Below are 27,922 nucleotides of genomic sequence, written 5' to 3'. Positions count from 1 at the left end.
TGAAGAGCAAGGGAGAGTGGATGGATGAGGAGATGAGGATGAGGCAGAGCAAACAGGAAAATCCACCAAATGAGCTTCTAGGAAGGAAATGTTCCCCCTTGGGCACTTCAGCTGAAGTGGCTTCATTTTCACAAGGCTTCTTTCTCTCTCTGGGAACATCTGCTGAGCTTCATCTCTGTCAGCTGGATATATCGTATGACATTGGTATCTGCAGGGAAAGAGCACACACATACATGTACGGTGGTTACAATTCCCTGTGGAAGACAGACGCACTGCACCTTCATCCTTGGTGCATCACCTGGCGAGCAACATGGCTCCAGTGCTGCCTGCAGGTACAGCATCAGTTGAAAGGGGCTCTGAGCCAAACCCTGCAGCTTGGGTTTTGGAGAACCTGGTCTGATTTGTGCTTGCCATCCCTGTTGCTCATGATCTTGCCTCAGCTAGTTTTTACCTTCTCTCTGATCACTCTTGATCAGCACAGTTGAATTCACAGAGTTGAAACTATCCAGGCCATCCTTGCCTGTTCTTGTGGAACAGCACCTCCATCGGCTTCCCTTCCCCCAGTGCCTGCATGCAAGCCCCTAAAGCATTTTGCACACACTTATGCTCTGCTTTTTCACCCCCCTATTCCTTTTACAGCCTATTATTTCACTCTTCTCACATTTTTCCATGACGAGTTGAATTGGAAAGAGCACCCTTCACATCCTCTTTGTACCCTTGCTTTCCTTAAATTTAATATTTGGAAGTTCTTCCACCATGACACTCTATCCACATTTTTGCCATATGCTGTATGCTGCATACTGCCTTGTCCAGTCTGTCTAATGCAGTTCTTAGGGGCAGAGAACCACTACTTCATCCCTGTAGAGAGCTGTGAGATCCCAGTACTGTGTAAGCTCTTTTTCCTCCAGTATTGCAGTGCATCAACACAGCACACAGAACATGTGAGTTCTGTTTTACCTCTGGGTCTCAGCAGTGAGGGAAACTGTTCACCCTGAAGCATAGGTTGATCTAAATGAGTATGTGTCTCCAGGCGGACCCCATGATTCTGAAGTCATGGTCAATCCTTTCTCAAATAATTGATGTACTATCATGAGGGTGATGTCCCAAGCACATGGCAGCCACATAGTGGCAAAAGACATGTGGTATCAGAAGCAAGCAAAATAAAAGCCACCTTCACTTATGTATTGATTGAAAAATGGTTCTTTGCTCACGGCCTTACTCAGGACAGCCAGCCAGGACCAGCTTAGTCCATTTCACTTATTAGAGCCTCAGAAACCAATATCTGAAGTGCACTGCAGTCCACAGTCAGAGGGCAATGTCTCCTCTTCATCCAAACAGCAACGTGCTCCATATCAGCTAGGGAAATGGGAAGTACTTCAGCTTTCAAAGAGATGAGCAGATTACTGGTAATACATCCAGCACTATCAACTGTGGGTATTGCACCCATCAAAGCAGTTGCAGGTGCAAAGTTTCCTTTAAACGTGAGAAGGAGACATCTGTGTTGTGCCCTCAGCCAGAGTGGAAACAGCAGGAGACAAATCAGTTTCCCTTCACACAGAGCTCTCCACAAACATGCCATGGGGCAACACTGTTGTGACTTCTCAAGCTGTCTGGTGAGGTGGGTCTCCCTGCTGAGACTTCTGCAGGTTCAGCTGCATCATCCTAGTCAGTCCAGAGGGTGGATTCAGTAATTAAGTTACTTGCCCCATTTGGGGCATTCTTAGCAAGCCAAGAAGTTCTGCTGTTGCCTGTGTTAGACAAGGTGCACCAGCACCCTGGGCTGTTCATGCAACAGCGTTTCATACCAGCCCAGCAAATTTTAAAGCAGCTTTTTAAGAACGGAATTGGTTTTAGTTGCACAGCCTCCTGGGGTGAAGAAATTCAGGTGAGGGGGTAGCCCTGTAGTTTAGGCCTAAAATAAAATCAGTTCACGTGGCTGGCAAGTGGCTAACTAACTCCCAGCAGTATAGGGACAAGGGCACACAGGCCAGGGTCCTGCCGTGCTGCCTGCACCTTGCTGCAATCTCTCTGCTCTGTGTCCTGACAGGCTTTGATGGGTATGGTCTGGGTGCATGTCCCTGCTGCTGAGGTTCACACTTTGGATGTCTGCCTGGTGCAGGTGATAAGTGTTAATTGCACAGGCTTGTTAGGAAATCACACCTGCCTGGGCTTGCAGGGATGCCTGGCTGAGAGGGCAGAGGAGTGCTCAGTGTATAATTGGGCAATGAAAGGTTGCCAAATCCCTTAGGCTTGTGGGTAAGGTAGCTAGCTGCTGATGGCACAGCTTCACTCACCCGGGAGATTTCCACACGCCTGGGAAGCTGGGGGCAAAAATAAGGTGTAGCCTGATAGAGGGTGGGAGGTACTCCCATGGAGAGCTAGTTATAAATCTCCCAGACAGGTTTTGGCATGTTTTGCTTCCTTTTTGAGGGCTATTATTTTACTAAAGAGAAATAGTGAGAGCAGCACCCTGTTTACAGAAGTGGAGTCCTGTCTTTGTCAAGTCTTTTCCATCAGATAGTATTGCACCATACTAGCTCTGCCTGCAGAAGTATTTCAAAGCTGTGTATAAATGTTAACAAAGAGAAAACTCATCTCCCAATGAGGAAGAAGTGATCCCCTTCTGCTGATGTGGAAATAACAGGTAAGGACAACTCAGATAAGGAGTCAAGACCTATACAAAGAGATGCTGACAAAACTGCAATGGGGATAGGTCTCCTGGCTCTTAGGACCATGCCTGTGTCCTTATGCAGACTGGCCTCCTGCCCTTTTAAAGGTAATTTTTGCTTTTCCTTGTAGCTTCAGAGCCCAGTTGCTTATCTGCTGTGCAGACACTATGGCCTGGGGTTTGTTCTCAGGACTTCTGAGACACAGGGGTTCAAGAAGGCAGGTCCTGAGCTCAGCCATGAGCTGCTCTACACAACATGGGAAATTTGGCTTGTATGTGCAGTCTGCTTGATGTCTGCATGTGAGCTTTCAGCACAGGGCCAGCAGAGACTAACTGCAGGTGTTTGATATTACCAGGCCAGACGATGGTCTGCTCTCAATCCCAGTCAGTACCTACCCCAACGATGTGGCCCCACCGGTGGGAAAGAGCTGAACAAGGCCTGAAAGTAAGGTATATGTTTGGCTGCCCGTGCTGCACCAGCCTCTGGACACAGCATTCATGGAAGGCTACATGTACACTTTGCACAACTTACTTAACAGCAGCTTCCCTCTCCCTTAGTTAGGAGGGTTATACAATTGTGTTATTTCTATCTACTTTCGTGATTTTTGTTTGGAGGTAGCATAAGGAACCGGGCCAAACCCAACCTTCACACTTGACTGACAGTAAATAACTATAAGGGATTTTCTGTGCGGGCAGCCTTTTGGAACAGTAAACCCCTTTGCTAGCTAATTTCTCTTTACCACTTAAAATCTTCCCCACCAAAGAGAGTAACTGCCAGTGATTTGTGCCAAAAACATTCCCTATTAGAAAAAAGAGAACACTGAGAACATGACTGTAATAATAACCAAGTGCTTATACCAATGAGCCTAGTGAAACCTCAGATAAAGGAAAACAATCCATTTCACAGATGGAGACACTGAAAGTGGGGACGCTGACTTATTCCAGGTCACACAATAATTCCTCATAGTGTTACCTGATTCCTACTGCTGTGTTTTAACAGCCACATCCTTTCTTACTGTGTGTGTTCACTTCTTTCCCCCTGCATACCCTTCAAATTTTCCATAATCATAAATAAAACAGTGGAACAATGGCCTTGAATGGTCTAACAAAAACAGGGAAGAGTCTCTGATGCAGAGCTGAAGGCCAGAACTGTTTTTTGTATACATTAAGGGCCTTTGGGGACACTTTCTGGTATGCTTTTTCAGCAAGCCGTGGTATTTGAAGCTGTTGCTGTTGAATAAATTATTATTTATTTCAAGAAGCAATGAGGGATACCAAATAAATAGTATCACAGGGGGTGGAGGAGCATGGGAAAGTGTATTTTAAAAATGGAAGCAAAGTCTTTCAGCTAAAATGACTTTTTCACATCTGAGCCTCGTCAGAACCTCAAGGCTAGGATAACCTCTTATTTTCCACTGACTGTTTTTCTCTTGCATAGGCTTCTCCATTTCCTGGTTCTGGCAAGGGCTGAAAGCAGAAGGGCACACTGTAAACAAAAATAGGCTAAACTGAGCTTTTAAGGACATTTGCTCAGGGAGTGTGGGGTGCACAGCTGTGCTGTCAGACTGCCTGGAGCCCACGGCCAAGCATGGCAGATGGGACCAGGCACCCTTATGGGAAGTGGAAGGGGAAGGAGACCCCAGCACACCCCTAAGCACACCCTCCCTGGTGCTCCCCCAGGGCACAGCCACTGCAGGAGCCCCGCAGGACCAATGCCTGTAGGACATTAAGCACAGCCAGCTCTGACAGCCTCCCTTGCCTCCTCTAGTTCAGTGACCACCAGCTCCACCGTGCTCTGCTAGGACCCAGGCTCACTCCTGTTTCAAGCCCAGTTCTCATTCTTCCGTCTCAGGTTCAGGTGGAAGAGCTGCTCTGTGGGGTTTTCTTTGCACATAGCTTCTGGTTTGCTTTCTTGTGATCCTTCAATTTTTCTTTATTACAAAATTCCTGTCTTTCAGCAGGTTTAAACCACAGTGTGTTTTTTATCTCCCTGTTACTATCTGAAATATAAAAGCACCATCTCTGCATCATGCCCTTCTGCCTGCCTTCTGAGGTTGGGTAGGTTATCATAAAGCTAGTTGCTCTGGCAAGTCTAATTTGTTTGAATATATAATTTCTTTGCTGTCCCACAATTAATTGTTGGGTTTTGACACATGGATGACAGATACTTGACAGGTAAGTGGCTGATTTCATGGCAAAAGTTGAAGCATCCTGATGAACGCTTTGTGAGTAAATGTCTGTCTCTGATCAAAGTAGGACACTAACCCTTTACTGAGATGGTGGAAGGCATGGCATTGAGGATTACAAATAGTCTCCTGGCTCTGCTAAGGGGAAAAAGCTTTTTCTCAAAGAGTCAGAAAATGTAATGGCTGGGATATATTCTTCCCCCTTCTGCCGCCTTCTTCAAAAATAAACTAGGGAGGGAAAGAGAAGCAGGATCCCCTCCACAGCGATGGCATTCTCGCAGTGCTGTCATCTTCCAGGTTGTGCTGCAGCCTCAGCAGTGGTTAATCTTTGGGCACTGCAGCCTTGCTGCGCTACGCGGGAGTGCTTGAAGGGGACTACAGCGAAGGATACAGTGAGTCATGCTCATCCCTGTGGAAATCAATGCAGTCAAGTCAGGGACAGGCTAAGGGTCACGAAAAGAAATGCAAAAACTCTCAATCCAAAGCCATGTACCCCTCACCCCCCAGCCCCTCCTCAATACCTGTTGGCTGGCGGGTTCTTGCCTCTTTCAGGTAGTAGAGGGCCTTGTTGAAGTCACCCAGGTGGTAAAACGCCACTCCCGATCGATAGAGCGCCTTGAAGTTCTCGCCTTCTTTCTGAAGCACCTTGAGGCAGTACTCCTTGACTCGCTCATAATTCACCAGCTCGGCCTGGAGCAAGCAGGCTGCAGGGTATGGGGATGATGGGGAGACGGACAGACAGACAGGAGAACATCAGTGCTGTATTTGTCCCTGGTCCTGCAATCTGCATGGCGGAAGAGAGCAGCTTAGGTGAGGGAAGTGACTCAGCCCCGTGATTCAGAAAGGATGCAGTCATATGGATTGTTTGCCAAACCCGATTGTTCGCAATTTAAACACCAACGATTTTATTTTTGGCACTGCAAAATGAAGGGATTGTGTTTGCTCTGGGGCTGGGAGGGCAGGGGGAGAGAGCGAGAATGTAAACATCCCTCTGCAGAGCAGGAACACCATACAGTCTTGTGGCAAGTACTGGCCTCGTTTGTAGTAAAATCACTTCTCAGACTCAGGGCTGGAGGTCAGGGAAGTACAAAAAGGCAGTCAAACAGTTATCTGACAAGGAAACAAGGGACTATATTGGATCAAATTTTGTATTGGGCTTAATCCAAGGCTGTTAGATTTACAAATAATATGTAACTGTCTTTTATCCACGAGGTCTTGTATGGAGTTTTACTACAGCAAATGACAACAGGCTCTGCTCTGTTGGAATGTGGTGCTAGCAAACCAGAGACACCTGAACTTGTAGTACAGGGAACAAATGTGCTACGCTCTGTGGTTTCTGCAAAGTATTGCAACACAAGCTCATCCTGAGAGGTCAGTTCTGCAGACTTCCCAAAGGAAAAGGTAAACACAGTGAAGAAACAGCATGCTGAGGACTCTGTCTGCTGAAGGATAATTGTTGCATAAATGTCAGGGAGCTGAAGAAAATCCCCATAGTGAGTTTCCCACACTTAGGAGCAAAAGAAAGAGGAAAGGGGGAGACCCTTGAGGCATGTTTTACAGCCCTGTTTGTGGCTTACTACAGCCACATTATTCTGGTGGGCTAAACTTCATTAGGCGTTTTGGGCACCAAGAATGGTTTAGGGGACAGGGACAAGAATAGGACATGGTGCAGCCACAGTCTTTGGGGAAATGAAGAAAGTTGTGCTGTCCACAAGTCCACCTGGTGCTGCAACCTAAGGCAACTTTGGGAATGACACAGTTTGGGGAAGGAAGGCAGGCAGGATGCCACTGCAAGAATCAGCTCAGAGGCTAGCAGTGTCAAGTGCCAGGGCATGGAGAGAAATTTCCCATGGCAGGTGGTGTTACTCAGTGTGTCTCTGGCAAGGAGACTCACTGCTCCTGGAAATCCAAGTTGTCACAGCTCAGGTGTCACCAATGATCAGCCAGGCTTCATTTTTTGCATGGTAACTACAGCTGAGAGTATACAATGCTGGGTCAGGAATATGACACAGTTCTTGATTTCCCCTTCCTCTGCACCCCTGAAGTAAGCCCTGCACCCTCTGTGTATCTCACATTTCATGAGCAGGAGGTTGGCTAGGTGACCTCCAGAGACTCCTTCCAACCTGAATTAGTCCAAGTCTATGATCAGTTAACATGGACAGAGTACATTCCTAACCCAAGTACACATTTAAAGCTTAAATAGGTAACTGGGATCCATCAAACAGGCTTTTACCAGTAGAGAACAGACAGTAGAGATGTGTTGAGCAAGGACTGCAGAACTAGCCCCACTGCTGGTACGTTTGGTTGAGAGACGCAGTAATTACTAATGAGAGCTTTGACCCATTTGCATTAATGATGGACTCAATATATTTTAACAGCTCCTGCCATTAAAGCGCAAAGGTATTTCAAAGGCATCTGGTTGCTTGCTATTTGATTGCCAGTCAAAAACCACATATGTTTCTTAAAGCTTAGCAGCATTTTCTTATCCAGAATTTGTCCCTTCCTATTTGTCAAACATTGATTTTTCTCACTCTGTTTCTAATGGAGCTTGAAATGACTGTGCTTTGTTTTCCTTTATTTTTCAAAGCTAATAAAAAGATCGCTGGTAAATTTACTGCTGGCTTCACAGCCCTGGAAATGGGATTGCTTTGTTTGTCTGCTGACCAGTAGCATGTACAGCAGTGGCAGTAGCTTTCTGCACGCTGCCAATCCGATCCAGCCTTTCAGGTTCTGTGTGTGTGGATTTCAGTCTCTCCGTTCATTTACTACTTGGTATTTCCACTTAGAGTCATAGAAATGACTCTCTGCCAGTCACAGAAATGACAGGCAGGCTAGTCACAGAATCACAGAATGGCAGGGGTTGGAAGGGACCTCTGGAGATCATCTAGTCCAACGCCCCTGCTAGAGCAGGTTCACCTGGAGCAGGTCACACAGGACTGCATCCAGGGGGCCAGAGGAGTTTTGAATATCTCCAGGGAAGGAGACTCCACAACCTCCCTGGGCAGCCTGTTCCAGCACTCTGTCACCCTTAATGTAAAGAAGTTTTTCCTTGTGTATATTCATGTATATTAACTCAGTAATTCCATATTGGACTTGGTTTAAAAGAAAAGAAAGAGTCTCCCACATCCTGCTAATTCATAAACCCAAATGGGCTTCCAGATATCCAGCTGGGTTCTTTCTGTGGCACTCAGTAAAGATTCTGCAGGGCAACCCCACTAACCATGCAGGCAGCAGAGAGAAGTCAGTACCACATAGCTAGCAGGAGAGACGTGTGGTTATCTGAACAAAGCGAGCAGATGGATGTGCAGGAAACTGTTTTGCTGGAAGAGTTGGTCATTTGGAAAGCCAGCACTGGAAGAGGCTGTTGGAAATGAACATGGAAGGAGTATCTCCCTTACAAATATTCAGAGGTGCATGCTTTCAGTTCTTGGTGGTCTGAAATGATCTTAATGGACCGTGATTCAATACAAATATTGAGGCTGTTGTTAGTAATACAGCTTTCAGAAATGGAAGGGACATGGAATCCTTGTATTTTCTATCCAGTCAGGGGAGAATTGTTTTGAAAACGTGTCTTTTTCCTAAACAGACGTGTGCATCCCTGGCTGGGAGTGTTTGTTTACCACGTCAAACACCTCATCACCCTCCTTCTGGGCTCATAATAGGCCCCCAGTGAATCCTTCTGAGGAACAGAGCTCACTCAAAGAGACAGAAATCGGAGGTTTATCCATCTCCTCCTCCTGTTTTCTTGAAACTGAACAGGCTTGATCCTGCACAGCACCATCTCTAGTAGCTCTCTGGCAACTAGAAGGGTGCCCTTTACTGGCAGATGCAAACCTATGTCACCCATTCCCTGCAGGTCTTGTTGTCATTGTAATACAGCATCTGGTGGCTGCATTTCTCCAGCTTGGAAAGTAGGGTGTCCTGCTTCCCCGCAACACGCAATGGTTATCTGTCATACTTGGTTATCATCCTCAGTTTGGCAGCTGATTTATTGTGTCAGCTTAAGCTATAAGTAACTCCTAATTTTTAAAACCATGTCTGTCACATGGTGATGAAGAGTCCCTATCTGCTGTAAAATAAGATGTTTTGAAGCTACTGGGCGAAATGTGCTATGGGGAGGGGGAGAAGATTAATGCTATTAGCTTCAGTGGAGGGGCTCTGTCTACTCTGTCTGTCACTTTTCCCAACTCTTGATGTTTAAGCAAGGAAATAGAAAGTTTGTCTGTTGTTGGTTTTTTGGTTGTTTTTTTTTTTTTTTTCATAGAAGGAGTGTTAAGCCTAGATTTCTAAGTTTTAATTTGTGGACTTAATCAACGCCAGCCAGTTCCATGAGTTGCAACAATGAGAGGTGCAGTACAGATCTGGTACCAGAAGGTAACTGGTACTGATTTGTGTGGCCCTGCTCAGCACAAGGTTAAGCAAAACAAAGGTTAAAAGACCTGCAGAGCCAAAACTCATCTACACCTTTAACCTTTACCAGTAGTTGTGGTTAGCAATGGTGGGTAGTTGTAACTAAAATCCTTGCAGTTGTGGGGTTTGGATTCTACTTTATTGCACCCCGAATTAATTTTGAATTCCAGAGTATCTTTCAGGAAGTATCTAGGCTTGACAGGTGCCAGTGAGAAAGGATCCATGACAGCCCTTTTCTCCCAAGTGTCAATTACTTTCATTGTTTAAGAAACTACATATCTACACTGATTTTCTTGTCTAGCTGCAATCACTAGCCACTGGTGCAATTACTAGCCACACCTTTGCTACCCTGAGAAGCTTGTGTTTCCTTGTTGCATTGGTACTCTGAGACTCTGATGAAGTCACTCCATCTTCTCTTTAACAGCTTGCATAAACCAGAGCCTGGAGTCTCTTACTAAAAAAAAAAAAAAACCTGTATTTTTCAGCTTTCCTCACTTTTACAGCTGTGCTCTGTGCCCTCAAAATAAAGTTCAACTGAACATGCTATCAGCTAGCATCTTACCAGAGAAACCTCTTCTGTGTGAATACCTCTGCAGGTTATGCAAATAGGTCAGTTTGGCCCAAACTTTTGGCTTCTAATCTTGGCTGAGCTAAGAACCAAGTCTGGAAGCAGGATGTATGGGTTTTAACATGGAGATTTTGAACAACAGTATCAAGAGCCTTGCCTACCCAGCAATTTTCACCAACGGGTAAATCTGCATGCCAGAACAATCCTCCAGACAGAGTTTGTACCCATGGCTAAATTCCCGCTGCAGGCAAGGCTCAAGACCTACCCGTGTTACAGAACACTTAAGAGAGTGAGCCAAATTACTGTGCAAACAACCTTTGCATATCCCTACCCCGTGGCATGTTCCTTGGGCTCAGCCTCTGTGTTAGTCATAACAGGAATTCCATTTGCTGTTGTTCTGGGAGATGAAAATGCCCTTGCCCTGCAGGAACATCTTGGGTTGCAAGTTCATATTTCACAAACTCCTGTCTTGTTTGCAGTTCACTATCACCCAGGTAAGCTGGTAGAACTGCCTACTTTTAAGACTGCCTTGTGCCTTTCACTGTAGTCTCAGTTGCTTATAACTTCGGTCATTTAATTTTGGACTAAAATATTCCATGTGTGGTGTCTGCTTTTGGAAAATGCCAGCCAAGACTGTTCAGGTATTTTTGAAGAACAGGCTAGGGAAAAGATCTTGTTTTTCCTGTGCTAAAGATCTCTGGTGACGCTATCTTTGCACTTGTCTCATGCCCTCTCATCGTTTGGCTTTGCGAACTGAAATCTGGCAGGTATCATTTGTGTCAAGCAGGTGCCTTCTGTTATCCCTGGAGTAATCTATACTGGCCAACTGATAACCTTCTGAAAATTAAAACCAGTATAGTACTGCATATAGAGATGCTTTAGAATTTGGTACCCAAATCCACTGAATATTCAGTCTACCCTGGGCACAATCCGATCTAGGAAAAAGCGGGGATTTGGAAATTTCGAGAGCAAAAGATTTGCTTACTGGCTCACTGGTCACAGGAAGAAAGAATAGCAGAGAGTGGAAGTCAAGCTGAAAGGAGTTGTCTCTGTTATGACAGAAAGACAGGGAGACAGATGCTTGCAAGGGAAGGAGACAGGCTGAGAGCCACGTGGGGACAGAGGCACAGAACTGTTGGGGTAGTAAAAGGAGTGTATGAATGAGCAGTTAAGGTCTATTGAGGAGGCAAAGTGTGTGGGGGAGAAGTGGAGTTAAGAGTTTGGGACAAGATGCTAAGGACATAGAGACACAGTGCAGCCAGCCTGGGGACCAAGAGGAGCATTTATAGCAGTGAAATCCAAGCAGAGGAACTAGTCTCTCTAGGTGTGTGTGGCAGCAGCTCCTCTAGAAGATCACTTAACCACAATCACACTCCTGCTCTGAATCATCTTCTCTGCTGGGTATACTCACCAAGGGATACTAATGTGCAATGCTGAAAGCTAGCCCTTGCAAATATTCCCTGGAGACTGGAGCCGGTGTCCTACGCAAGAGCTCATAGTAAGTCATGCAGTTGAACCGCTCCTGAATATCCATGCAAAAGGATCTGAATCCAAATGACCTTTGTTTTCCACCCCTTAGATTGAAAAAACAGCCTGTATTGATTTGTTTGGTTGCAAAGCAGAGAGAAGTAGCTAAACCCATTACTGCTTAAACTTGAAGTGGATGTTCCTTCTTTACTGTATATATTCCTGCCTCTACCACTGCAGTTTAACAGCCTATGTGGACTATTACTCCTTACCAAGTGCTAGGTACTCCAACCACTACAAACCTAATGTGTATTTCACAAATGGACAGTGTCATTCCCAGAAATAACCACAATTAAACTCTGCAAAATACTTTGCTTTCTGATATGATTTGCCTTAAGTATAGCAGCTAGCAGCTCACTTAAAATCTGTTTAAGTTGCAGGAAGATGGTGCATATTCTTGCTCTGGTTCTACTTTGGAAAACATATGATTGATGGTTTGATATAACTGCTTCAGAGTCTTATTCAGACATTTCATTAAGACCTTTATACATGACTGAACAGGCTTTGTTCTCATATCTCTTTAAGACTTGAAATAATAGGGTAGAATAGGAGAGTCTCATACTTCTGTTACTTCAGAAGGCTTGGCATCCTTCATGGTGATGCTCTTCCTCAGAAAAGAGAAAAACACGATAGTGATAAGTTCTGGTTTGATTTAAGTGTCTGGCAAGAAAAATTATTGGAATATAACAAAAAAAAACCAAACCAACCAACCAAACAAAAAAAACACAACCAGAAAACCCAAAAAAAAAAAACACAGGGGGGGGTAAATAAAGGAAAAATGTTTGTCTTGGAATAGACAGAAGTCTCCTAACCATGTCACTGATGGATGTATCATTAATCTCTGCGTGCTGCAGTCTCTGTAAATGTTGTTTACAAAAAGCACATGGAGCTTACAGTGTCCACTGGAAGAATTAAAAGGGATACCATTACCACATGAGACTGAAAATTTCAGCCATGTGTTAGTAATTCAAATTATAATTAACTTCTAAAGTAAATTGGGTAAAATGTGTCTCATAAGATGACGCTGAAAATGTAACCTTGGACTTAAACTACCACAATTTTAACATAAAACTTAAAAAACATAAAAAGCTCTGGCCTACTGGAATGCTTATCCAAATTTCTCTGAAGTTCAAGTTATTGATCCTGAGCATGGAGACTGCACAGGCTACATGTGGATGGCAGAGCCCAATTTTTAACACATGTTTTAACCCGTGTTAAATTTTCAACCCTGATTGGAACTAAAAGAAGCCATATAACATGTGGGAATGTAAGAAGCCTACACCAAGGGAACAGAGCAGAAGTGGTAAAGCATAAATATCTGCACTGAGTTTTGTGTGTGCTGTGCCTTTCAAGAGTGCAACCCAGCGTTCCTCAAAAGAGCATGTTTAAAGCACCTTTTTTTTTTTTTTTCAGAGAAATGCTGCGTGCAGTTTCACTACTAGGCTGAGACACTAATGAGGATCTGCAGTTTCCAAACAATCTCTTCCATGAAAAATTTCTCTTCTTTCTCTGTAGTCCAAGCTTACAAACAAAGACAATTTTCTGGCTTCTCACCAACAAACAGCTAATTATAGACAACTTGATAATGTCTGGCAATAATCTGATCAGCTGACTCCTAGTTCCCGGACAACCTTAATGGGATGAAAAGGGAGTATCAGAATGACAGTACAACTTTCCAGCCAGTGGCTCTCATTTATTCCTCTCCAGGTACCAAAAAGGCCTAAACATGCCCGTATGTTTCTGCTTGCGGGGAAATGGGTGGAAAATTAAAATCCAAACTGTATGACAGGTTGTCTCTCTCTGTAGGGACAGATTAATGCTAAATGAGGTGTGGATCCACAAATGTTTGGAGAGCCCAAAGAGAGACACCTCTTCCAAGCTGCCTTTCTCCTCTTCCCAGCCTGCCTCTCAATTTGTAGACAGATACCAACTGTTTCTCCCTAGCCTGCCGCCTTGGCCATGCTTTCCTTCCAACACATAGCATGGTGTCCTCCAGTTCTCTGCTGCTCCTGAGTCCTTCACACATCTTCCAGAAGGAAGACCCTGACTTCACCATTCAAATTAGCTTTTCTAGGAGAGAGACAGTAGTAGTGACGGTGGTATGCTGTCCACGATTACGCCCATTAAGAGGTATCTAGCAGTTCTCAAAGCAGCCGCTGAGCCTGTGTGTCAGGCTTTTTGTGGATGGCAGCCCACCCTAAGACTATTCCTATTGCCACCCCTTGGAGTGCACAGGGCTGATAACAAGGAGTTAAGTAAGAGCTAATGTGAGCTGTCAGAACAGATCAGTTTAACTTCAGTCTGAAATAGGGTGATCAATCTTGAAGATAAAGCAGAAACAGTAGATGTTACATAGCTTGGCTTTTACACTAGTCAAATGACAAATTTTAGTAACATTTTCTTAAGCAAATTGAAGGAACACAGTCTAAATGAATCTTCAACTCTTTTAACGAAGTGAAAGACAATATTAAGAAGGGTTCTGCACTGATCTGTCCTAGATCCCATGGTATTTGGTATTGTCAATAAAGACCTAAATGACAGACTGCAGACTGTCAATTTGCAGATAACACCGAGATGTGAGGAGCTGGCATACCTTGGAAGACAGGGGCAGAACTCCAAAGGATCCCCACAAACTGGTGGTGTCCTGATAAAAACAGGATGCAATCTGACAGGGGCAAGTTAAAGGTCCTACAACTAGGCAGGGAAAAACCCCCCACTGTGCAAATACAGCAGGGGAATGGTTGGAGAGCAATTCTGCCGACAAGGGTCTGGGAAGTGAAGTGGATCACCAGCTGAAGTCAACAAGACTATACTGTTAATGAAGAAAAATGCACAGCAGTGTGTATGAAGAGCAGTTTACAAGACATGTGTGAGTACTGTGTCTCAATTTGGATGCCTGTCTTGAAAGAAAATGTGGATGTAATCCACAGGAGGACCCTGACAACAAGTAGTCCAGAGAAGACAGACTATAAGCCCTGAAGAAGACAGTGAGGGAAAATAGGCTAACAGTGTTCACACACTTAAAAGGAAAAAACAAAACGAACTGTAATGTAAAGCAGGGTATAACCAAGATACAATGTGTCCTTTTTGTACTTGGGAAGTAAGAAGAGGGCTTGCATTTCGGCTACGAAGAAGTTTCTAGTAGTGAAGAGAGTGAAGCATTGAAAGAGACTGCTTGGGGAAGTCACGAAGGATCCTAGCTTTGCAAGGGTTTAAGAACAGCTTAAGCAAACGTAACCTGGGATATATCCTATCTGTACCCTTGTACCAAGCACGGGTATGGATAGAAGACTCTTCAATTGCTGTTCAGCTTTGCAGTCCCGTTATTGATTGTTATGTAATACTCAGAGCATGAACAGTCCTCAGTTCTCCTTGATGGCTGCCATTTAGTGCTAATTCCTATCAGAAGGTCCTGTTGGAGGATGTCAAAGCAACATCCTAGCCAGACATGTGAATACATGAGCACTTAAGTAACAGCAGGCCTGAATGATTTCTGCCTTTGCGGTGTGTTTATGTTTCCATACTTCAGACTTTTTTTTAATTTTCAAGAGTGCAGTTCTTTAGAAGCGTTCATTATTTCGAAATGATTCTTAAGCTACTTTAAGGCGAGTTTGTGGTAATTTGTGCTGCTTTTTTGTCACAAATCCAGTGATATAATACTGCAGTTTTCCTGCTTTAGGAAGCAAGGAATTTCAGCAAACTTTTCATCTGATGCTCATAGCTTCTGTTTTGAAAGAGTGTTTTGACCTACCAGTTCCTGCAGTTACTCATCCTTCAAATCAAAACCAGAGGTAACATTAAAGAAGTAGTTAAAACCTAGATGTCAAGCAAACAAGAATTGTTTTCTGAAGCCAAAATCTGCCCTCAGCTATGTACCAGCAAATCTTTATTCTACCTAAATAAAGAGCTTATAAGGTGGAGATGATCTTCATACTGCATCTTCTAATCTCCATGCCTTTGATCTTCCCAGCCAGGAGAGGTAGGAGCAACGTCCTAGCAAAGCACTGGTAAAGCAAAAGCTTAAGTCAGCTTTTAACTACTAGATTATTTTGATCCTCTAATATCCATAAATACTAGCTCCTCCTGCAGCCATGTTAGAAGAGATGGAAGTCCCTTCTGTTTGTTTTTGCCAAGACTGTTATTGTTGATCTGCCAGGTTAAATCCTCTGGAGGTTTCCTTCTCTCTGACTTTGTATTTACGTAGTAATCTTTGACCTGTCTTTATCTTTTAAAACCAGTACTCATCTAGTCCAGTCTAGTCCAGTCAATATGACTTTAGATATATCTGGCCTTCAGATAAATAGCCAGTTGCTATTTATTCTGGTGCCTCTTCCTTGCTGTTTGCTTTTGTTCACTTTGTGTTCCTTTTCAAGCTTCCTTCTCTACTGAAGGGTAAAGCATCCTTTGCTCATAGTGGTTCAAACAACTGACAGCAGTACTGTAAAATGCAGTTGGAATAGCTTGAAGGCTCCCAGATGAAGTCACTGACAGTTGTGCAAGCCACAACTGTCTCAAGCCTGGCTTACTGCAACATGTTCAATTTGGGATGAAAGCTAGCACTTTATCCTGTACCACAAACAAGGCAGGATGACGTGGCTGTGTAACATCTGTCTGCTGTGCCCTGTGGAGGATCACAGTTCACCACCCAGGACATGTGAAAGAGCTGACAATTGCAGAGTCTGCTAAGGGGCAGAGACCAGGCTGTCTCTGAGGCCACCTCTTTGTGTATTCGTACCATGTATAATTTATAGGGACTGAAATGCTTTTGGTTTTTCCTTGAACTCTCCCTAGCTGAAAAGACTCATCTGGCAACATGGAAAGGTCAAATGGGGAGGAACATTTCCTTCATTAAAATAATAAGCGATTCACCTGTTTTATCCAGGTCCAGTGTAGCCTGAAGCCCTTCTATTTTAATGATGTTTTGAAACAGAGAGAAACCTTTGTGGCCTCTGTGGGAGGGATGGAGAGGACAACAACTGACAGAATCAAAGAGGCAGAGGATGCCCAAGTCAACAGTTTTCTGACTGAAGACAGAGGTATAAAACAAAGCTCTCAACCTTATTTTCCTCAAAAATGCACTAAAACTTACAGAGAAAAATGGATTGTCAGTAACAGAGCCAACTAACTGTGTCAGGCTGTGTTACCTGGCTGAGCTTTGACAGGCAGTGTCAAATGAGCTGAAGCATCACCTTTTCACGTAGCTTGGCCTCTAGTGTCCTTGCCTCTTCCCTGCCCTCCATTTATACCATATAAACTTAGTACCATTAAGACCTCTGTCTTTCCATCAAATCTAGTTGGCCAACAGGTTTGAAAGCTATTGAGAGGGGACTGACAGGCAGACCACAGAAAACATATGTGCTTATGACTTAATTCCTTTGGAAATCAGGCTGAAAACAAATAAACTGAAGGCCACAGGGATGATTCAGTATATTGTTCACCTGAAAAAGTCAGGGTTTGAACTGTAAAGGAGTGTAAGCCAGCCCTCTAATAAGATGTCTTCTCTTCAATATAAGCTGTGGCAAAGTGCTTCAGGTAAAGATCTGAGATCATTCCCAAACCCGTCATAAACCACGTCTGTGCAATGCATTACTGGCAGTGGAAGAATGAGGTAGAAGTGTGTGTGTGATTTGGAGCATATGGAGGGTAACTTCCACCCCAAGCAGAGAGCTTGTTTTCAGGCACCACGAAGAGCAGAAACATTGTATTGAATCAGGCCAGTAATCCAATTCTCTGTATTGACTACGCCTTTTCAGTTAAGGTAAGGAAAGTGAAGATACAGTGTAAGAATTACATGGTGGCTAAAGAAGCTGAAATGGGTTCTGCTGACAAGCACATTGGTCTGTAAACAGAGACCACTAGTAGAATACCTCAGGAATTAATCTCATAATTGAGCTTGTTTAGTGTTTTGTTAACACCCCTATGTAAAAGTAGGAGTGCCCTACTGACTGACATCGGAAGGTACTGTCAAAAGGGATGCGGACAACAATGTGATATAAAAAGGAACTACATGATCTGGTACGCAGCAGTAAAATTTATTTGGGATGGAACCTGGTAACACAAAATTTAAGGCCGTGCTCTTTGGGACTAATAAGAATTTTTGATAGAATTTGTGAGCTCATGAGCTGGAAACAACCAAAGAGGAAAAGGATGTGAATATGCTAGCTGATCACAGGATGACTGAGTCATTTATGTGACATGGCCATGGACAAGGAAATTAAAATCTCAGGGAAGTTTATTTATAAATCCAAACCAGTTAGCAGTGGTTCTCAAGCATGAAAATGTAGTATTTGCTTTACAGTTTTTATCCTATCTAATACAGCAGTGAATGTTCTCATTAGTTATGTGTCTAAGCCTTCTTTTCTAACCTTATTAGGTTCTTTAACTCCATGATACCTTCTGGCACTGTACTCCAAGTTAATCAGCCCTGGGTTTTAAAAATTATTTTGTATTAATCTATTAATTTAATTTACCCCCACCCCACGAGCAAAGCTCCTGAGCTGCTTCAGTTGGAGCTCCATCACAGCAGTTGGAGAATGTATAAAGAAAAATTAATACATTTTCTTTGGACTTCTAATATAGGTGAGGATCTTATGCTGCTCTGGTTTCCTTGCAATGTGAATGCACTACTGTGTCTTAAGCAATTAATCACTGCAAAGCATTTAAGAGGATAGTAATCTAGGATTTCAATTATGCTAGTATTAAAAAAACATGGTGACTAAAGGAGTTGAGGCTTAACTTTGCATCACGCTGTTTGATGAGAGAAACACTGCGATAGGCACAGGGCAGAAATCCTGATTTTATTTTTTTAAGCACACGACAACAAAAAAGGTGCCTTTGCAGAACAACGGCTAGGGCTGAATTATAATTTTCCAGAACATCATAACAGATTCCTTCCCTCATTGTTCTGCTTTTGCAAGTTCAGCTAGGTGGGGTGATGTCCTCCCTCGGTAGCTCCTGTTTGGGAAAGGCTATAGCCATTCCATGGGTTTATTCTCTGAAAGTGTGGATGAAACATAAATCTTTCTGCCCTCTCCCTCTCTGGGAGCAGAGGTGGGGCAGAGAAATGTGAATTCTTGCGTCTTCTTCCCTGCAGTTGGGTGAAAGATCATTCTTTATATCATAAAGATGCTTTTCATATCAGGGTGAATTTGTGGATTAGAAGGTGACTGTAGGGATTGCACAGCATGCCGGAGGTAGATGTTTGTTAGTCACATGAGCTCAGGAATAGCCGAGGGAAGCACTACAGGTCTGACACAAAATTTCGAGTCCCAGACACTTCCTCTGCTTTTAATTTGCTTCCAGGAGTAAATTTCCTCTCCCACACACTACGCTGGGGAACATGCAGGGCAAGGATATCCCACCGCTTGTTTTGTATTCTCCTCTCCATCTGCTTCAGGTAGCAGTAAACAGCTCTGCTGCCTGGAGTCGAGTTAAGCCTTTCAAGTTGGAAAAGATAAGCAGCATCCAACTGGGCTGATCTGAAACCAGCCTTTGCATGTTAGGCTAAGCCTTACAGATGCATCAGATGGGTTGTACATTTCCACCACTGCCTGATTAGGTTCTACCAAGAGAGCCCTGAACCCTCTTGCTTTACAGAATAACCTTATTGATGACTTACAGCAAGGTAGATACCTCACTTGACTTTCCTGCAGTAGGAAATAAGCTGTTTAGATGTCCCTGATGTGGCCAGGCCAGAGTAACACCAGCGGTGTGAAAACTGACAGCTGTAATCAGGGCATCATAGGAGCTTTAGAATCCATAATTTGAGGAACACTAGTTTGGTGGCTCTCTGCTGACTGACCCAGCAGCTCCTTTCCAGCAGCTCCCAGGCAACTAGGTAGATGGCTACATTAGCAGAGTTTTGCTGCCTGCCACCCTTGATATGAAAGGAGTTGCTGTTGCCATCGATGCAGAACAATCTACGTGACAGCCCCTTAAACTGGCAGCAAGCAAATGCAACGGGCAGTGTTCCTACTAAAGAATGAAAGGGAACACTGAGCAGTGACTAGAAAAATACTGGCTTTAGTGGGGCAGACATCTGACCTGTGAAACATGGATGTACTGGAGAAGGAAAAACGCTGCAGCCTTGCAACGGACAATCTGTGTCCTGCATCCTGAAAGGCTCATGCAGCAATGTAAGGATGGGTAGTTGCTCCCTCCACTCGACGACGCATACAGAGTTGCAGTTCCTGCCTTGTTGATGGTACAGATGAGTAAACAGGACTGAGACGTCATGATAGTCAGGAGCTTGGGACATGGGACTTGTCAGGCAATTTCGGTTTCTTTGGCAAACAGGTTCACAACTGCTACAGGTGCAAACAGCACGAGATTTCTTTTTTCCCTTGACTCCTGTTGGGATGCTGTTGCAAACCTTTCTCAAGGGTGATAACTTACACAGCCTAAGGCTTTCAAGATGAGTACATGCTGCTGCAATGGGCAAAGTTGTGATCATGGCTACAGAGGACAAGCATGTCTCAAAATTCATGCCCCTGACTGGAAGAGTTGATTATTTTATCAAGGTGAATGACAAAGGGAGTGAAGATATGGAATATAGTCACACGCTTGCACATGTACAGACTGTTGTAGAGAGGTGCTCCTCCTTGTTATAAATGGGTAACCAGCACCAACTGACTAGCTTCCTGTAGGTGGCACAGCAGAGATGGTCCTTGAGGAGAGCCAGGAAGGCAGAGAAGGTCCAACCTGCACTAATATACCGCAGGCAAAATCAGCTTAAAGGAATCGGGCACAAGGTGCTGTGGGGCAGAGTATGGGAACAGAGGGGATGAGAGGACCTCACTGGCAGAATAGAGATGGGGGAAGCCTAAGAAGGGACAAAACTTTGTCCAGAAGGTCAAAAAGTCTGACATAGCTGTGTTGCAACTGGGAGAGTGAGCAGATGAATTCAAAGGGTAAAGGCACAGGCTGCGGAAGCAGCCCTGACTCCTTAGCTGAGAAACATGATGGGAGGACTGGGTACACAGGACAAAATCAAGGAGAAGCAGATGGAGCTATCCAGCTTATTAGCCTCAGGGCGATGGTGTGTCAAGAATTTTGGAGAGTGGGGAGAATGGAGTGGATTTTGAAGTAAAGATCATGACATTAGCTATTGCCTATGGATAGAAAGAGATGAGCTCTGGCACATCAAGCTATGACAGCTAAAGATCATTGCTCCCAGCTGTCGCTTCTGCCATGGGTTATCGCAGGAGAAAATGTGACTGTGCCTAACTAACTTCCATGAACTGTCTTAGTATTGTTCCTAGTAGTGTCCCAAACGCCAAATGGCTATACCAAGACAGATTTGTCTGCTCCAACCCCACCTTCAATGCTTGCAATTTGCGGCTGCCCAGGCAAGCGTATAAGAACCAGGCAAGCTATGGTGCCCTACTACCACCTCCCAGACCCCTACAAGTGCCCCAGTTGAAGTTGCCTTCAGCAATTCCAGCAAAGCTTCCAGAAACTGACTACAACCTTTGTTAAAGAGAACAGAATAGTAACACTCAATGCCACCACAAGAAGATTTACCTGCATTCATCCATCAATGTCCTAAGCTTACTGCTTCCCATCCAAGGTGCAGTACAGGAATGAACAAAAGGAGACAGATTCTTGAGCAGCCATTAGTGACAACTTTCTAGTTAATGATAGTTAATATTGACTCTTTTTCGAAGCATTTTTGACCTCAGTCACTGGTATGGTTGCCTGAGTAAGCTGAAAACAAGACTAATAAACAGTTGTCTTCCTTCTGTATCAGCTTCTCATCCATGAAGACAGAACGAAGAAGAAAATAGCCAGTAAATTTTCTCAAAACTTCATTATGTATTTTCTTCCTTCTTCATTTTGTTTCCTCAGTTTCACAGTCCTTTGTATGTTATTTTCTGTGAGATGGTACAATGTCAAGAAGAAACTGGGACCTGGCAACATTTAGACCTTCTCTTTTATTTATACTGTTTACTGTCACTGTTCCTTTCCTCACAGCAGCTCCTTTTATCAGATGTGCATTAGATTTCATCCTGAAATTCTAATGCAAAAAATTCTGACGACCCTCTGTTCTTGGAGCATCAGTTGTACTGTGGAGGACACTGATGAGATACCGGGGATGTGCTGCTGAACTGGTAAGCAGTTCTAGAAGAAAGGACGGAGAAACAGATCTGGAGTTGGGTTAGAAATCTCTGGGTCTGAGCCCAAGTGAACAGGAAGAAGAGAAGGATGCTCCACCTGCTGAACCATGCAGAGGTGGCCATGAAGTTCATGGGTGTATTTAGCAATAGACTGGGAACCAGCTTTCATTTTCACACTAGGTTTTATTGAACTAGCTGAACCATCTTCAGTGCAGCACTGATGGAAGCCTGTGGAGGTGTAAGAGCTGTGACCCATTGTGGAACTTTTGCTGGAGGAAACTCTAGGACAGCATTTCAGAACAGGATGGAGTAAAGTTGGCAGGACACGCTACTACAGGACTCTCAGAAAACATAGCAGTGTTCTCAAGGTGGAGAACAACCAATACTCTTTAGGTAAACAAATCAACTACTGCTATGTTCTTGAAGAAGCCTTGTGATTTTTTGATATATCATGCTTCATCTCCCATGGTAAGCTGTAGCTAGACTCTCAGCTCACCAAGACTGCAGCTCCTCTGGGCAGTCTGGCCAGGGATCTATACCTTCTCAGTACTCTGTTACAGGCAAATGATGACAAGGTCAGCTGGAACAGGCTTCTCCTTGTGCAAAGGGAACTGAATATGTGGTAGAAGTGGCTGCAAAAAAACCCACCAGAACCTCAAGTTTTGAAAAGGCCTAGCAAGAATAGTGACATATATAGAGGAAAATGCATCTCCTGCCTCAGTAAGAGAGATGAGAGATGCTGTCAGATATGTATCACTTAAACCAAGTTTGGTGGCAGCTTGCCATCCTTTCTCTTCCTCCCTCCCACCCTGCCTGCACTGCCCCCCCCCCCCCTCCAGCATCTGAATGTATTTCCATCCCATCCTCTCAATGCACATGAAACTCCCTGAACACGGAGAACTTTGTTTTGCAAAATAAAAGAGAATAGGTAAATACTGGGTATTTCTAAAGAGTAATTCATGACAATGGCTTCAAATCCCACTTCTTTCTTAAAAACGTGTCAGGGTTTGGGCCCATCATTAAAAAACCTCATGTAGTCATCTGCAGTTGCACCTACCTGGAGCAGTAATTGCGTCAGGCTTGTAAAACAAGATATTCCCATGCACTCTGGATGGGTAGATGTACCTAAACCGAGAGTGTTGGGGAAACTCTCCCCTCAATCAGTTAAAGTGCAGACCACATCCTGCTCTCTTTGCTGCTATCTCTCTTTCCCATTGCATGGCATCCTTACTGAGGGTGGGTTTTGTTGATGCAGCACATAAAAAAAACCCACTTCACATCAAGCAACAATCCAAGACTGCTTTAACACCCACAGCACCATGTGTCCTGGTAGAGTCTGTACTTGTTAACGGCTATATACTGGGATGGGATTTTAGCAGAGAGCCCTTGTGAGGAGTCTTAGTGGGTGGGCAGTGGAGACGAGTTTTACCAGCTTTTCTCACGTTTAGTTATATTTTTACTTGGATTAAGTGTTGTATGTATTTTTACTTGGATTTCTCAGCGGGACTACTCACCAAAGTCTGTGCAACTGGTGACAGTTGGGAGTGGTACCAACACCCCAGCCTAGAGCCCAAGGGTGCTAGAAGTTTCCTATGCTGCTGGAAGTGCCATTTTTGTGCGACTGTCACTATGATCTTCATGCAGTCATGAATGGTAACAGCTCACATTTCTGCCAGTGTAGGAGGCCAAACCTCATTATCCAGGCTGAGGTGTATCTTGGGTGGCTACCTTTGGCAATACTTTGTGCAGGTATGTGTGCCCTCCTGCCAGAACACCTGTACTAAACTAAACATACCTGAATGGGGAGATAAACACGTTACATTTAATTTACATTCATGTAATTAACAAAGCCTTATAGTGCTCCCAAGAGGTCATAAAAGCAGATGGATAAACTGAGGTTTAAAGAATGGAAAGACTTGGTGAAGATAATGCAACTGGTTAGCACAGGAAGGATTAGAAACCCAGATCCCTCAGCACCACTCCTTGTCCCTACTTCTTCCTCTGCTTCTTTCTCCTGCCAGGATTAGCTCGAGCATTTCTGCGTGCTTAGGAAAACCAACAAAGGTTTGCTTGTCGCACTGCAACATTCCCTCACCAGAAAAGCTTAAAACTATGCTTATCCTTAGCATTTTGCTGCTTTGGAACAACTAGGACTTGTTTCTCTCTGCAGAGCAGACATAGTCCTTTTGACCCTGTAAACTTTTCGGCAGTAATGCTGGAATAAAATAATCATTGCATTTAATGAGAGTCATGGTTGCATTTGTAGTAGGTAAATAATCCCTACCTGCATGCAGTACATAAAGCATTTAAGCTTCTCCTAGATCAAAGATGCTGCAGGAGTGGAAAGAAGACTAAGACCTGAGGAGTATTTGGACAGTTGGTTTTTCCACAGGTATTCTTCATACCTCCACCTTTTTTTTAAAAGAACACAAACCACTGACTTGGGGGAAACTCAGTTGAATGCACCATCAGGATGAGACTGTGGTCCCTGTTCTTTATTTTTCAATAGGGTTGAGAGCGGCAAAAAGAGGTCAAGTGACTTCTTCAAGGTCAGAGACCGGCAGTGAGTCATAAAGAAAGGACTGTTTGCCTTACAGCCCCACGTTCATTCCACAAGGCCCTGTGCTGCTGGTAGGCTTTTTCTTTGCCTACCCTAGCAATTTTTGGGAGCATTGACCACGCTGCTGCTTTTGCCTCTGGTGACATTTATCAGAGAGACTTGTGGTAAAATGAAGGGGTATTGGCAGGCCCGTGTAAGAATGCGGCAGCACTGGATGTGAGGGGGAGTCCCTTTAAGGCAAAACTCTTGGAGCTTAAACTGAAGCCCAGCTACTAGCTTAGGGAAAGAAGTGGGAGCAGCACTGCCAATGGCAAGGGGTGAAAATCCTAGGCCAATTTAAAATATATTAAAAAAAAAAATCACAGGAATTTAGAACGCAGCAGATTTAGGATCCTTTGAAATGGGCTAAATAGTTCAGATTGTGGGGGTGCCACACAGCTCCACAACAGGGGACCTTCAAAAACCCACCAAATACTGTGGGGCTCCAATTAAATATGAGAGCTGGCCACCCCACCTCATGGTATGAGAATTGCCTGTTGAAGGTGCTCTACAAAGGAAGCGGAGCTAAACAGGAATCTGTGTGGACGTTTGTGCCTAAATTCACATTCTGCAAGGCAATACAGGCACTGCCAACAGTTCAGTGTTTGCACACATGTTCTTACTCAGGTAATCAGTCAGGTTAAAAAACAACCCAACCAACCCCAGCCTTCACCCATGAGATTGTCCCAAATCCCCTTTGGGTGTGTATTTCTCACCTACTTATTTGGCTAAGTGTGTATTTACCAATAGTTGATGCTCTCCTCTGATTGGCATGCTGTATCTAAATAAGCAACTGTGCGTGTGTGCATCTACATTTGCGATGCAAAACATCTCTGACAGGTGGATGGGTGGTGGCCACATGAAAAATGACAGTGCAGAAGCAAGGTGGGCTTCTTAAATGTTAAGCTTAGAGAGTAAGCGGAGGTGCTAAAAGAACTTGATAATAAGGACACTCAGATGTCAGCTGCTAATGCTACCGGCTATACATCAGAGCTAAGCGAAAAACTGCTTTCTCTAGAATTAACATGTATTGCTGTTATGCTCTCTGCACTATGCAGATTTATTTATTTTAAAAACAGCTCTAGGCACCCATTCCATGCTCAGAAGCAAAACTCCCCGCATCTCCTCTCCTCCCCACATCCAGTAACACTGACTTCCACTCGTAACAGTGTGAGCTGGTGCCTCTGCTAGAGCCCACTGTGTAAAGAAACTGGTGGCTTCTGCTGTACCACACTTAGAAAATAAAGTCCCACTGCTGCATCTTTTGAAGTTGCTATTAGAAAGGTACACCAATTATAATTATTATGACAGTTCTGGGGAAACTCCCTCCCGCCTCTTCCCTTCCGTTCAGACACAAATTCACAGATCCTCCTGCTAGAATAGGAGCTCTGGGACTGAGCTGGGAGTAGCAACACTGCAATCCCAGTTTGACTGCACACTCCCCTCTCCAACATGCAGTGCTTTTCTTTAAATTACTTGCAGACAGCCCAGAAGACACACGTGAAGCTATGCATTTCCGAGACAAACACTGTTCTCCGCTCTGTGCGTGACATCTACTGAAAACATGTGACAACTGTCTGTGCAAAACGACAGCTTGACCTGCTGTGAGGTTATCCTAGGAAAAGCACTGCTTGCAACTCCAGGGTTAATTATGCTCATCTCCTCCTGTGTTCACACTGGTTAAATTTAGGAAAAAATCTGTTTGAATCTAGGTTAAAGATGGAGCATGTTTCTCACACTGTCTGATTGCTACTGCTGACAAGATCATATACAACCAACAGTGAAAAAAATTCCCTGCACAAACCCAAAATGGTAAATAAATGAGCTGGACAATGACCATTACGCAGGACAACTCCGTCAGCAGGAGCAGACACATTTCTAGCAAGTGGAACTTGTGTACTCAGCAGAAAGTGCCACAGAAGCAAAGCCCATCCCTCCCTCCCCCTTCATTTACCTTCTACCTACCACGTCTCACTGGTATCTAGCAGAGATATTGCCTGTGAGTATTTTTTCAAGCCCAGGAACTTGCTAAGCTATATTGTTCAGAGTGTTATGGGCTCTTTGTATAACCCTGCCAATCTAAATGATCCTTGCCAAATACAATGGATTTTAATTAACCTGTGAACAGAAATTTGGAGAGAGACAAAATTACAGCTGTGCAATTATGGTATCGCTCTGAAATCTCAACTGCCTCTCCCTCTATGCAATTTCAACAGGCTTTTCAAGGATGAGTATTTGAAAACATGATGAAAGGGGGCTAAATTGTGCCCCCCATTACATTCCAAAAGGCATGTCAAGTATAACAGATTGGCATGGATTAAGACAAGAGAAGATGCTGGCTTGGTGTTTCAAACCATTTGCTTTATTCTGCATCTTTTTTTAGCACTAGATGACAGGAAACAATGCTAACCAACTCTGTCTGGAAAGCCAAAAGCCAAGTGATGGTGACAGCTGACACACTAATGTCCTGATTTTTGCCATTCCCCGCCCCCCCCCCAGGATACGATGGGTAACGAGTGACCCTTCATCCTTCTGGAAAACAGCACAGCTTTATTCATGTTGTCATTTTGTGCACCTTGTCCAGGTTATGAACACTCTCTTCCCTGTACATACCTAGGAACAAGTTTTTGGTTTAGAGATGCTTTCAGTCTCGGAAAGAAAAAATCCATGCGCTGCTAGGGATCAAAAATAACCTCTGATCCTGCAGTTCTTGCTTGGGTAAAGCTCCTTGAAGTCAACAGTTCTGTCTCTGTAAGGACTTCAGAATCAGACTACAAAGTAGTTAAACCCCCCACCCCTCCCCTCCGTCTCCCTGCAGCACTTCTCCTAAACAGATGGCAGGGAGCAAAGGGAGCGATGATCAAATGTCAACTGACCACAGTGGTAACTGGCAGCTAGCGAAAAGTCAGTACCTCACTGCTAAGAGGCCAAAAAATTCTTTTTATATCTAGTACTATTTGGAGCTACTGCAGTAGCGCCCAAAGCCTCCCCCTTCCTTACATCAAATGTGGTAGAAGGAGTCTCTCGCCCTGTAATATTACAGGCAGCGGAACTGGAGTGGTGGTGAAGGGACTGAAGGACACCTCGGGCTGAGGGGGAAAAAACCCAGCACGCAATCTTGGCCAGCTCGCCAGCCACGACTGCTGTCAGCCCGAGCACCCCAGGGACGCACCGCTGCCTTGTCACCGGTCTCCCGGGGAAAACGGACGCGGGGCTCGCCCGGCGGCGGCTGCCGCAGCCCCACGGAAGGGACAGGGGGCCGCAGAGCAGCCCCAGCACAAGGCGCGGCCTGGCCGTGCGCCCCCTCCCCAGCGCTACCCGAGGCAGCCGGGCACCGCTGCGCCAAACGTGGGGGCACGAACGAAATGGAAAGCGACGGAAGGCAAGGAGACGACACGGGCAGGGAAGCGAGGCAGCGCGGAGGGCTAAAGGGAGGTGTTCGCGGCGAAGGTGGGGGGACCCCGCCGCCCCGCGGCCCCGCTGACCTGCCAGGCTGTTGTAGCAGTCGACCTCGATGGCCTCCACCGCCTGCCGCTGCTCCTCGCTGAGCCCGCCGGCGGCGGCGGCGGGAGGGCGCTGCCCGGCCGGCTCCTGGCTCAGCAGCAGCAGCAGCGCCTTGAGCTCCAGGAGGGCGCGGTGGTACTTGCCGATGGCCTCCCGGAATTTCTTGTCCTTGTAGCACTGAGCCCCTTCGCTCTTGAAATCCAGCGCCCGCCCGATGAGCTCGCCCGGCTCCGCGCTGCCCGTCGCCGCCGCCCGCGGCTGGGCTCCCCCCGCGGGGCCGTGCCCATCGCCCGCCCCGCGGCCGCCGGCGTTCAGCTTCCCCGCCGCCGGGCTCGCCCTCTCCAT

General features: G+C 45.0%; 1 protein-coding gene across 1 annotated transcript; it reads right to left on the bottom strand.

The window, feature by feature from the left end:
• Positions 1-128: 128 nt before the first annotated feature.
• Positions 129-27,922, bottom strand: TTC9 (tetratricopeptide repeat domain 9). Its single transcript, XM_086463321.1, has 3 exons — positions 27,559-27,922; positions 5,376-5,558; positions 129-208 (listed from the first exon to the last, which is right to left on the bottom strand). Exons 1-3 carry the CDS (start codon positions 27,920-27,922, stop codon positions 129-131), a joined length of 627 nt encoding a protein of 208 aa, XP_086319447.1.

The sequence above is a fragment of the Leptosomus discolor genome, chromosome 3, assembly GCF_034619465.1.
Source record: "Leptosomus discolor isolate bLepDis1 chromosome 3, bLepDis1.hap2, whole genome shotgun sequence".
Lineage (NCBI taxonomy): Eukaryota > Metazoa > Chordata > Aves > Leptosomiformes > Leptosomidae > Leptosomus > Leptosomus discolor.
The sequence above is the reverse complement of the archived record's forward strand: the minus strand, read 5'-3'. Positions and strand labels throughout refer to the sequence as shown.